General features: G+C 42.1%; 1 protein-coding gene across 1 annotated transcript in view; it reads left to right on the forward strand.

The window, feature by feature from the left end:
• Positions 1 to 12,728, forward strand: part of USH2A (usherin) — a 534,204-nt gene that overhangs the window by 229,652 nt on the left and 291,824 nt on the right. Inside the window, exon 32 of the mRNA XM_018556052.1 lies at positions 7,333 to 7,446. Within this exon, the coding sequence (XP_018411554.1) occupies positions 7,333 to 7,446 (114 nt within the window). The remainder of the gene's footprint in view (positions 1 to 7,332; positions 7,447 to 12,728) is intronic.

The raw sequence follows: 12,728 nt of genomic DNA on the forward strand, positions 1-12,728 counted from the left end.
TATATATACATACACATATTAGATAATGGTTAAATATGCATTTATTTGTTTTTAGGTCCACCTCCTCTTCTAGTGTCACATAATTTTTGGATATCCCATCACTTTCTGTCTCAGTGAGGATGGTCACCAGGTCAAACATAGGGGTGACTCTCCCCAGACGCCAACAAATCCCGACTGGCATTCCACTACTTCCCCACTCTATCCAAAACAAAAAGAAGTTGGTTAGAGATACACTTTAATTTATAAATTATCCTAGTTTTTATACAATGCCGGATTGAGCTCTTTTCAAGCAACTGAAAGTTGGCAGAAGTTAAAAATGGTTAAACCATATTTATATGTAGCAATGTAGCACAGTGAACCCTCTCTTCTAATCTTCTCCTCACTTCACAAGCAGAACTGAACATGAACATGGAGGAGGGTGACTGCTTTCATAAAGTTAAACTTCCCAGTAAAAAGCCACTCTTCTTCTTACTCTGAATTCCCAAGGTGAAAGGGGTCATTTTTCACACTGCAGATTGTTTAGTAATTTTACTGACATTCTCCCTTCTTTCATGTCTGTGTTGTTGCCAGTAGGAATTGAAGGGAACAACAACAAAAAATGAGCTTGCAAGTTTCAAGCCTTCGAAAAGCAGAGTGGTTAAGACGTCTTTTTTTAACTTCTGTTAAAGTAAAAATAAAGCAAAAATAATTAGATATCAGAGTAGCAAGTAACCAGAAATGTACGGACAGTCCATAGTAAAAAAATATAGGCCAGTCAACGCCATCCGGGTAGCGACACCATCAGGCCAGACTCTGTTTGAGCTCTCCTCTAACCTAAGCACTGCTTATATGGTTCCCCTTGTTGGTTATAATGTTTTTGGTATTATGTTTGTTTGTGTTTGTTTGTTATGTTTGCTGCTGTTATATCAGCCACTGCTCCCTGAAGGGATTCCCCCTTCACTCTCTGTTCTCTCAGTGCTGACAGGAGGGACAGATAGGGGAGGGGGTGGGCACAGCTGGTTCTGGCTGTAGCGGTCAATTAGCCGGCGGGGTGCATACCGACAATATTGTTGGGATCTTTCCCGGCTGCAGCATGTCTCTGTGCTATCAGCATATAGCGGGCAATAGCCCGCTATATGCTGAGTTTTGGGTCAAAGGAGGACATAGTAAATGAGAGAATTAAAGCAAAAAAAAGATGTGGCTATAGTTCTCTTAGATCCTAACACAAATGGACTTTATGTATATATAATAAATAGACATATTATGCAGACAAATGGGAAGGATATGTTATAATATGTATGGGACATTGATACATGAAATGTATGATAGTATATAATTCTTTAATAACGATACATGGTTTTAAAATAAGTATACTATAATGTGTGAATACTTGTCCGGCAATGTTCTGTTGAATCTCACTAAAGAGCCAAAGGATCCAGCCGTAGCTCTCTCAGCCCAGTTGTTATTCATTGGCCTGGACCTGCTAGAAGGCTCTGGCAGGTGTGCTTTCTATAGGAAACAGTTGGGCGCAGCTAGCTGTCACTGCTATCTCTGCCCAATTGTTTTTTTTCTTTTCTTTAAAATATTTTTTTTTCTTTTCCTATGTTTTTACATTTTGAAAATAATTTTTCAACTTTTTTCTTCCCTTTCATTTTAACTGTTTTGCTATTCTGCTTCCCTACCTCGGAGGTACCGAGCATAATAGTTGAGCAGAAATGCCGCTCGCCGTTCGGCCCCTATGAGAACATCCCAGATATTAGATCGGCTGAGTCGAAGTCCTTCTGCACTTCGGCTCAGCCGAACATGCAGAGCATTTACGGCTGACTGAAGGCAGCCAAAGGCAGCTGAAGTACAGCTGATTTTAGCTGATGTACGGCTGATTTTAGCTGATGTACGGCTGAAATCAGCTGTACAAGGCTGAAGTGAATAACTGAACAGCGATTGACTCGGTTATTCACTCGGCTGCCCCTGGTAGCTAAGTGAATAACCCCCTTAGTCTTTACAAACACTTTCATACAATATAAAACAACATGGAATACCAATTTTACAAAAAATAAAAGGTAATGTATATCAAATAACTTGATAAACCAATATAAATTGGCTTCTAAAGGATGGCTGAACTTTTCTTCTACTTGTGGTCACAAGTGGCTCGTGCAGCCAGGGCCGGATTTACTCTCTCTGCTGCCCCAAGGCCAGGTTCCTCAATGCGCCCCCCTACCCGCAACCCCCGTCCCAAAGGAGATTGGTAGACCTGCAGGCTGCATACAAGTCATCTCTTCGACATCGCCGAGATCACTTGTACAAAACAAGCGGTGGCTTCCCCTCTCTACATTTAGCTCTGCTTGCCCAAAGCAGGGCTAAATGTAGCAAACAACTACCCGCCCGGCACCCAGGACTGCATGTCCCAGGCATTGGGAGATAGGAATTCCAGACCCCTGCTGCCCCTCTACTTCCTGCTGCCCCAAGGCCGGGCCTTGGTTTGCCTTTTTGGCCTGTGTGCAGCCAAATGGCAGGATCTAGAAATGTTCACCATGACAAACAGAACCTACCCAAGCACCAATCTACTCTGCCTGAAACTAAAACAAAATAGGTGTTGGCCTTAGGGCCCATTCACACCGAAGCGTGGAAATTAACACTACGCTTAGGTATAAATGGGTCCCTAGGTACTCTTTTAGACTGAACATTCAGTTGTCTTCCATGACTAAATAGAGATGAGTGCTCTTTAATGATATTGATTGGTTATAAGAATATTACATAAAAGCTGATAATGAAAGACACACAACAATGCAGATCTGTATTCAAGAATACAGCATTAAATGTAAGCGTTTTAACTTACTAAATTTGATCTGGTATCAGCCTCCTGCAGCCACATGTACACAAGAGCTCAGATTGGGGGAAGGAGAAATGGCACAAACAGACAGGCATTTGTGCTGAATTCCCACAAGGAGCATGCAAATAGAGCAAGAGAGCAGAGTTACAGAGAGATGAGCTTATCAGTGTCATGCTCTTCTTATTCCAGTCCAGTCACAGGTTGGGGGAGGGAGGAGACCTGTAAGTGTTACTGAAATGCAGCAGAAAAAAAACAAGTCTGCAGTCCTTCCAGACAGGGCTGTGCTATGTGGCAGAGCTGTGTAAATTTCAGGACTGAATGGACAAATCCTATGGCAGGTAGAACAGCCCCCATACATGTGTATTTAGCTGTTTGCCTGAAGTTCAGCTTTAACTTTTTTTTTAGACTGAAGCTCTTGGTTAAACAGTTGTAACTCTGTTTCCAAAGTGCATAAATTTGGATTCGCAAAGCTTCAGGCTTTCTTCATGAGCGTTGATAATGCTCTAACATAACAGAAAGTGTTTGGAAGCCGGGCCCTCTTAATGGTGTTTATGCAGTCTAAACATGACAGTCAATTTAGCATCTCATACATTAGCCTGTCTAAGGTGTAGTGATTCATGTCATATAAATCATGATACAGCGTCGTACCTCTGACAACCACATAAAGATGTTGTTTTTTTTCTGTTTTGTTGTTTTTGTGTTACTCATTAAATTGATCACTCTCGTGCTATTAGCTTGCTTGTCTTGAAACTTGTCTTGTGCCTGCATTACGGTGCCGTGATCTGTTTACATTTTAGGCCGCTGCCATGTTTCCCGTCACCATTTGCCGGCTTACAGAATAGCCTGGCAATTCTCTAGAACTCATAGAACTGATATACGAATATGGACACATTAAAGTGGATCTTTACTCCCTTATTCTTCTTCCAACAATATTGCTCCCCCCCTTTCAAGAAATTGTTTGTCAAAAAGTGCTTAAATCCTTCTCACCTAAGTGAAAGTGATATCCCCAGCTGCCTCAAACTCCCTGGAATACTCACATCATGCATCCCAGGAAGCTTTGAGGCAATCTAGAACACCATGTACATGCACCGCTTTTCACTCATGCTTTTCACTCACCTCATAGTTCTAGCCAATGAGACTGTCACAGGTTGGCTCAGTAGATCGGGAAGTGAGCGAACACATACCGGCATTCGTTCACTTCTCGATCCTGTCACGGCTCTCTGCCGTGACAGGGGAGGGGCTGGATTCCCCCCTCCCTGCTCCGCTCCTCCAGCACTGACTGGAGGAACGGAGGGGGGAGGGGGCGGGTACAGCTGGCTCTGCCTCTAGATAGGCAGAGCATGCTGTCACTCACGCAGCTGGGCGGATCCAGACATAATTGAGTGATTTACACTCATCCTCAAAAACGCGGCACAACCCACTGCACTGCGTGTGCAGAAACTCATGCAGATCTGCACTGCATTTGGTGTGAACAAGGCCTAAGTCCGCGTTCACACCTGGGCGTTTTACAGCGCTGATCGATGCGCTGTGAAACGCTCAAGCAGTGACATCCCATACTTCCCTATGGGCATGATTCCCACCTGGGTGTATTTCAGCCCGTGGAAACGCGCTGAAAAACGCCCTACGCCTAAACAAGTACAGGAGCTTCTTTGGGGCGTTTTTCCGTGCGTTTCCTTTGGTATTCCCCAGTGTGGGTCGGGGTTAACAAATCGGTAACCCTGAGCCACACTCGGGAATACAGCATAGGACTTACCTTGTCCGCGATCCCCGCTGTGTCCTCCGGCGGCTGCCGACTTCCGGTTCCGTCCGTTGCAAGCGGCTGCATTGCAGGGGGGCGGAGCCAGCGGGAAGTTTGAAAGTGGGGGAAAAAAAACAAATTTTAAAATAGAGAAAATTAGGGAAAAAAAACAAAAAACAAATCATACCGCCAGTGAAACTCGCGTTTCACTGAACGGAAAAACTTGCTAAAAAACTAGCTGAAAAATTAGCAGAAAAAATACGCCCAGGTGTGATCCCAGCCTAAAAGTAAAACTGAAGAGCAGTTTGGGGCAGAAGCTTACAGATCAATGGTAGCTTTACATGTATAAGACACTAATTTGTATCTGCAAGATAATATTGTAAAGGTCTGTGCTAATGGGGTTTCGTTCACATGAGATCTGCTCCTCTTCCCACACAAGTCAAAAGCATTGAAAAAGCAGCTTGAAGCAGGTTAATGCAGCTTAGCAGTACTTCACATGCAACTCAGAAGGATGTCAATAAACTCTAAATGGTCTCAGCACCACCAAAACTGATGTTAAATGCAAGCAGAATGTTTCCTAAATGCAACCTGCATTTGTCTATTGACACAAGCCAATACCTGTTAGCATAGGCCCTAATACTCCTGGGGACAAAAGGGTTTAGCCTATAGGGAAAGGATAGAGTCTGTATGGAAAATCATAAATATTTATGTTTACATGCATGATATTCATATGTGTTAGTGAGTTTAAGAACGCCCCCTTATTTTAAAAGGCTTAAGCCAGCCATACACCTATAGATTATCTGCAGATTTTCGATGGTCAGGTGGAAAAAGTGCAACAGATTCCACCATCTACGCTAAACTGTGTGGATGGAGGAATCTCCCGCTAGGCCAAGCTTCAGTATCTTGCTAGTCAGCCCCGCTGGCTCTCAAAATACCTGAACAAAGCCTGCATCCAATCTGATTGTTCAGCGATTTTGAGAGTCAGCGGGGCTGACTAGGAGGATACTGAAGCTTGGCCCAGTGGGAGATTTCTTCATCCACACAGTTTAGCGTATTTGGAGGAATCTGTTGCACTTTTTCCATCTGACCATAGAAAATCTGCAGATAATCTATAGGTGTATGGCCTGCTTTTGCCTGCACAAAAATTATATATTGATTATGGAGGGAGCCTGGTGGTTTGAACCACCCATTTGCTTCTTATATCATTCTACAATGCCAACAGCAAATTGTCTTTATGTGTGTGCCTATCTCTGCCTCTGCCCATCTTGCGAGCCTTACTCTTCCTGATGCATTTGAAGCCAAAATCTGTTTCTGCTGCCTTTCTCTGGAAGGTAAAACAAACCAACAATCCAACATAGAGCTATAGGCTCTTTTTTAATGACCATATTGGGCATGCAGATCTGCAGACTCAGGTACAGAGGAATCAATGATGGAATGGCCAAAATATATAAGATGGTAGCAGGTGGTTAAACTTGCCAGCACCACACACACAAATTACATATTCCTTTATATAAGAATTGCTTTTCTCCCCATGCAAGTCAAAGGCAATGAAGAAAGCAGCTTGAAGCAGGTTGATGCAGCTTAGCATTTCTCATTCCGGTCAGAAAGAGATCAGAATTATATCTTATATCTTATAGAGGGAGGCTGGTGGGCTGAACCACCTATTGGCTTCTTTCTATGAGTAAAATGATGCCATCATCACTCCATGCCAGCAATTACATCAGCACCTCTTGTGCTTTAGAGGTAAGGGAAAAATTGTTTCATCATTTACTCATGTTGGGTTTTTTTTTTTTTGCATAAGTCTTCAGAGAGAGAAATGTCAGACCTATGCATTAATGTCAGACCTATGCCATAATGAAACTCTTTTCCCGACCTCTTTTCTGAAGAAGTTGTTGTTCCATGATGGTAGCCCTGTGACGAAATGCCTAAGCATCGGTTACATGATCCCAACCAAATGGGGGGCTGATATTTAGGTACAATCAACTGGTCACTGGCTGTGTCTAGTCATTGATCCTTCACATTGGATGGAACCAATTAACATTTGGTCACTCAACCAACACCAGAAGAAGGAAGGATAGTAGTTTAGCATCATATTTTGCTCTAAATTAGCATACTGGTGCAGAAGTGTCAAAAAAGGGTGATTTATACTAAGGTATAGGTCTAATAGTACAGTATAATTTTTTTCTACAAACCATAAACAGTGTAGTCAATCAAACAAAAAAATTGCTGTCACAGTCTCACACTGATCAGCCAGAAACTTTGTCAGTGATGTCACCACTCTCTGTTGTCACTCATACTACACTATTGCAGTTTTTCTTCCTTCTTATTCTGGGTAATCATCTTCTTTGTATATCTTAGATATTATATGAATATCTAAAGCACGGATATTCTTTCTGAAACTGTTGTGTATATGTTACTGACCTTTTATATAGAGAGCTTCATTCAATCTGGCAAGTACCTGTCCATTTATCTTGTAAGGTGGTGGTGGTGGCTCTTTGGAACAATCAGATTCTGGACTAAATGTATAAATTATGGACCATTAATATACTGTGGACTTCAACTGTGTTGATCTCGGGCTACGTCATTTAGTCATTCTACACTTATACAGTTAAGGGTAAGGCTATACATCTTAAGTCATAGGTAGAAGCACAACAAAAGTGGTTTGTGGTCCCATAATTGATGCCCGATCATGGACACCAGTGGCTTTCAGGCTCAACCAGGTAGATGTATGCTCTTAAGAAATTCTGTTCACTGGCCTAATCTCATTGCTCTTCTTTCTTTACAGGCACCCTGACAGGCTTGCTGCCCTTTACAAAGTACGCAGTAACATTATCCGCATGCACTTTAGCTGGCTGCAGCGTGATCTCCCATGTTGTGAACGTCACCACTCGGGAAGAAGGTAAAGCAATTCCAGAGGTCTTGACTTCCCCATCTTAGTCATGAATAATAAAACAGAGGGATCTGAACACTGCCGAGCCATTTGCAGCAAAACCAAGAACCTAATTTGATGACAAAGTGCATTGCCAGAGTGTAATTGCTTCATTTTTTTGGGGGGTGCTAGAATGAATCAAACTCCATACCCTTTAATGACATGCATCTTTAATAGCTGTAATGCAGATTAATGGGCTTTTTAATTGCTGTTACATTGTTCATGCAAGAGCCTTGTCATTAATACGAAGCATCTGAAAGATTAATGAAAGCTTCCTCATTTTACTGTGGCTCGCGAGTAAATCTAGAGACAGTCTGACTAAAAAGAATTGATTGTATGGCACAGTATGAAATCGAGAATCAAACAGACGCTTTCTATGGTCTCTTTTAATGGCTAAAGACCAGTACAGGCAACAATTATTTCAACTTAGTAGAGATACCAAATGCCAATTGGGGGCTATATTAATCATGTTGGCGTATGTACCATTAATCAGATCCTAGTGCTTCTAATGTAATGCCCAATATGATTTTTTTCAGTTTAGGGAGCATTCTGGTTTCAGCAGCAATTGATCTGTAGTGTCTATTACTATAGCTGTTTAGATATCCAAGTATAGCCCATTGAAGGAAGAAATGCCGCTTGTGGCTTCAGTAGAGCTTCACCAGTTCTCCCTACTTCCCTTTCTCAGTAATATAGTGATGTGAGAACCTCTAAGCCTGTGTGTAATGTCTCAGTAATATGGTGATGTGAAAACCCCTAAGCCGGTGTGTAACGTAGGGGAAATTCCCAAACGAACCTATGTGTAAGCTTTCTTACAGCCACTAGTGAGTTCTATACTATCTTAGAAGTTTGTTCTCGACTAGTGACACATTAAGCAGAAAGAATAAAATGTACACAGCACAGGCTTCACCACGTGCATCCACCCAGCCCACATGTGAGGAGCTCTGTGAAATCTGGCTACAGTGTATTACAGGGTTGTCAGATTAAAGTCTAACTCTAGGTTGGTTCTCATGTATCCAGGTCATGCTATAGCGAGTAGTAGTTACATTGAACTGGATTTGCTCTGCAATGTTGAAGATGTTTCTTAGCTCATCAAAACCACTTCTTCAGTTCTAATTAGTGCCTATAGAGCCTTCCTGACACAAAGGATGGAATTATGTAATAGAACTTTCACAACTCCAATCCTGTTCTTGAACATTAAAATCTACCTTTCCATGGTGATTGGATTAGGGTGGTTGTACTACCGGTGTGGATATAAATGCTTGGGAATTTTCCTGGCACTCATTAGAACTGAAGAAGTAACTTGGGAAAGCTACAGAACAAGTTCATTTGAATGTGACTATCTACTACTATCCTTTGCTGCATTACTCACCTTCCATCAGAAGCTGTCCCCTACAGTACTACTTTTTCCACAAGATAGCATCAGTCTTCTGGGTAATGGTACCAGTCAATGTCACTTAACCTGTAAGACTAAAGACATACTTTGAGTGCAGGATGTCTTGGACCTACCCCATGAGGGGGCGTTGCCATGGGGCCCCTTATTCACAGTATAAAAAAAGAGAGAGCAGCACTTGTTAGAGCCATTATATGCATCATTCAGAACTGCCCATCGCTGGGAGAAGTTTAGAAGAATAAGAGGGTTCTGTGCATTACGTGACTGGTATAAAAAAAACTTTGGAAAATGGTGAGTATAAAAAAGTAAAAGGCTTAAGGAGGGAACTCTAGAGGGGTAGGGTTGGGCTTTTAGGTCAACTAAGTAAACATTCTGGCTTTAACACATTGTAATGTTTACTGTATAGCAGTAGCAGTCCATAGACTGATTTCACTCATTCCATGGAATACACTGGATGTAGCAGTGAGAGGGCCAATGAAGTGATAGGTAAAGAAAAATTAAATTACCTGTTTCATGCAGCAGTTAGGGATAAATAATGATCCACATCAGGAAACAGTGATTGCAGTCCTTGTTCTAGTACATAGATGTGCTGCTGCAGGCAGCTGAGACTGCAGGTAAACATGAGCTTCAATGGACTGTGCATTCACCTCAGCAGTATGCATCCCATTTACTAAAAAATACAACAATACTGTGCTTACACAGTACAAACATAAATAAACACCCAGCACACTCACCAGCCAGCCTGCAAAAACACTGTTTTCAGTTGCAAAACTTTTGCAAAACATTTGGAAGCCACGCTGCTTTGTCAATGTCCCTCTATGTAGTGTGGTCCTAATTCTAATCTATGAGAGCCTCCATCTTGGAGCATATGTAGCAAAGGGCAAATTGAGTGCAGATTCGCCTGGAGGTGACCCATTTCTCCTTAAAGGCACAGGGACACACCAGAAGCCCAGCACATCTCAATGGCAGCTGAAGACCCCATTGTGTCCCCACACCAAATACAAAAAGTGAAGCAAATAGTTAATGCACTCATCAATTTATTACCGGCCTTTAAAGTAAGTTGCACATGGCTTCTGGGATTTTTTTGTGTTTGTACTGTGTAAAGCCCTTCCATGTAAACCTTACACTTAAAGCTAGTTTTAAATTGATGAGTGCTGTTGTCATTTTCTTCACTTGTTTGATTTGGTTTGGGGACACACTGGAGGCTTCAGGTGCCTTTGTGATGTGCTGGGCTACTGGTGTGTCCCTGTGCCTTTAAGAAGGAATAAGATGCCTCCTGGGAAACCTGCACCCAATTTATCCTTTGCTATATAAGCTCCAAGATGGAGGCTCTCATAGATTAGAGTTAGGACCACACTACACATAGGGGCCTTGACGAGGAAGTGTGGCTTGCATTTATTTTGCAAAAGTTGTGCAACTAAAACTTCTGTTTTTAACGCTAATTGTTAGACAATATAATCTGTTTGCAGGCTGGCTGATGAGTGTGCTGGGGAACTTTTGTTTTTGTACTGTGTAAAGCCCTTCTATGTGCAGCTTACTTTAAAAGCTAGTAATGAATTGATGAGTGTGTTTGCCATTTGTTTCACTTGTTGGATTTGGTGTGGGGGACACACTGGGGGCTTCAGTTGCCATTGTGATGTTCTAGGCTTCTGGTGTGCAACTCATCCTTTGCTACCGTGTTTCCCCGAAAGTAAGACCTACCCCGAAAGTAAGACCTAGCGCTATCACCAAGATGGAGGCTCATAGATTAGAGTTAGGACCACAGAGAACCTTTATGAGAACATCTGCTTTTAACGCCAATAGTTAGACCATGTAATCTGTTTTCTTTTTGTGACCTAGCTGGTAAGTGTGCTGGGAATGTTTTGCGTTTGTACTGCTGCATAATGGAAAGCACCTTGATAAGTGTGGTCCATGATGCTAAACTATCTAAATTCCTAGCTATTTGGGCATACTGTATACAGAAATGCACAAACACACAACTAAGACACAACCAGAAAAATGTAATTTGTGATGAAAAATAAGCAGAGGTTTGCTGGCCCAGATTTGTGTCTTGGGAGCCTATAGGCATAGAAAACTTGGAGCATCAGACCCCATATCGATACATATTACACCCTAAGCCACACCCCTGTTTATAACTGCCTAACACCCACAATAAAACAAAAAATAGTAATATTATTAACAACATAATTCACAAAGAATAATATATGACATTAAGAAATACAGCAAGATCACCAAGCTATGTCTAACAAGATTGTCTAATTTTCCCCCTGGGTGTCACTGTAAAAGATGGTCATGTAAGCATTTTAATCTGTCATGAAGATCCCGACGTTAAGATGCGGTTTGCATGTTTCCACTGTGCCATCACTGGCTGGGCAAGACAACTTCCAATCTTCAGTGGCTTGTGGCCAGCATTTTGCATATACCTGGCTTTTTATGTTTTTTGTGGCCCTATTCCTCCTGAAGTTTTGTGTCTGTCTCTTCCTGGCACTTAGCATATAAAACTAAACAAATAAACTAACAAAAGTGTGTGAATTTCTTAAATGTAATGTTAAAATAAACCTATAAATGTGAACATAGAAAAGAAAACTGAATTGGTGTAACTTAGTTGACTGTGCTACTGTGGTAACCGACTATTTTTCTGTTATTTTGTGAGCATGTCATACAGATTTAGGTTAATTGGGCATTTTTTTTGCAGCCATTCACACTCTAAACCTTAGTAAATATATTTTTAGATTTTTTTGCACTATACTCTAAATCAGTGGTTCTCCACCTTTATAGCCTCAAGACCAACATTTGTCCTTGGTCATTAAGTCATGAACCAAGTTGCACCACACTGGAATGCACGGCATTGCGGTACCGCATATTCTGGTGCAAGTGATCAAACTGTGGGTGGGAGGTGTGTTTGGCGTGCCATTCAAAGAATGGCAATGCAATGCACCTCCCGCATGCTTCAGTTTTTTGTGTGTGTCGTAGCAGGATGGATGTGTTTTACACAGCTCTGCTTTGTAAGAAACTGTTTCCTGAATGTGCATGGCTGCCACCTGGTCCTCTGTTCACATGTTCTATAAATTCTACCAGATGGGTGATTCAGCTTCATCGGATGTGTGGCCAAAGGTCCCTCGAGTGGCTCTTTGAGCTGCAGGCAGTCCCCAGTCATCTGTTGTTTCTTGGGCCTGTTAGTGATTGTTTGCTGTGTTTCCCAACCCTCAGCTGGACTGTTTTTTTGATGTCCAAAAGGTCAAAGCCTTCATGTGTCCCTCAATGGATGAGAAATAAAATAGGATTGCATTGCTCATTGTAAAATCTAAAATCATAAACCGCTCTATGTTTATGATAATAGTCCCGGTACTGCTTTGCTACAACACTGAGGCATACTGGTAGTGGGAGTGGTTATCCTGGGTTGGCCTACAGTTTTCATGGGGTATTTAGGGGTCTATTCACGAAGCCTCCGAAGGATCTGGCCGTGATCTTACGGCTGGCTCCGGCCACTTTCAGAGAGATCAGCGTCCCTGGTTACCTGCTAACCAGGGACACTGATCTCCAAACAGCTAACTCTCCCTGGCGGCCCGGGAGTCTCCTGCTCCCGGCCGTCAAGGAGAGAAATACTGCTGTGCCTTTTTTATTTATTCTGACAAGAGCGATGTCAGAATAGAAAAAAAAAAAATTCCCATTGAAAAGCATTGGGACATTACTATTGGCTATTTCAATTTGCAATAGCCAATAGTAAACTAGCATTGTACTTGCCCTCTGCTGCAGTTCCCCATAAGGTCCATCAGCAGGGGGCGGGTACAATGCTAGTTTACTATTGGCTATTGCAAATTGAAATAGCCAATAGTAATGTCCCAATGCTTTTCAATGGGAA

The sequence above is a fragment of the Nanorana parkeri genome, unplaced genomic scaffold (assembly GCF_000935625.1).
Source record: "Nanorana parkeri isolate BGI_ZX_2015 unplaced genomic scaffold, ASM93562v1 scaffold1, whole genome shotgun sequence".
Lineage (NCBI taxonomy): Eukaryota > Metazoa > Chordata > Amphibia > Anura > Dicroglossidae > Nanorana > Nanorana parkeri.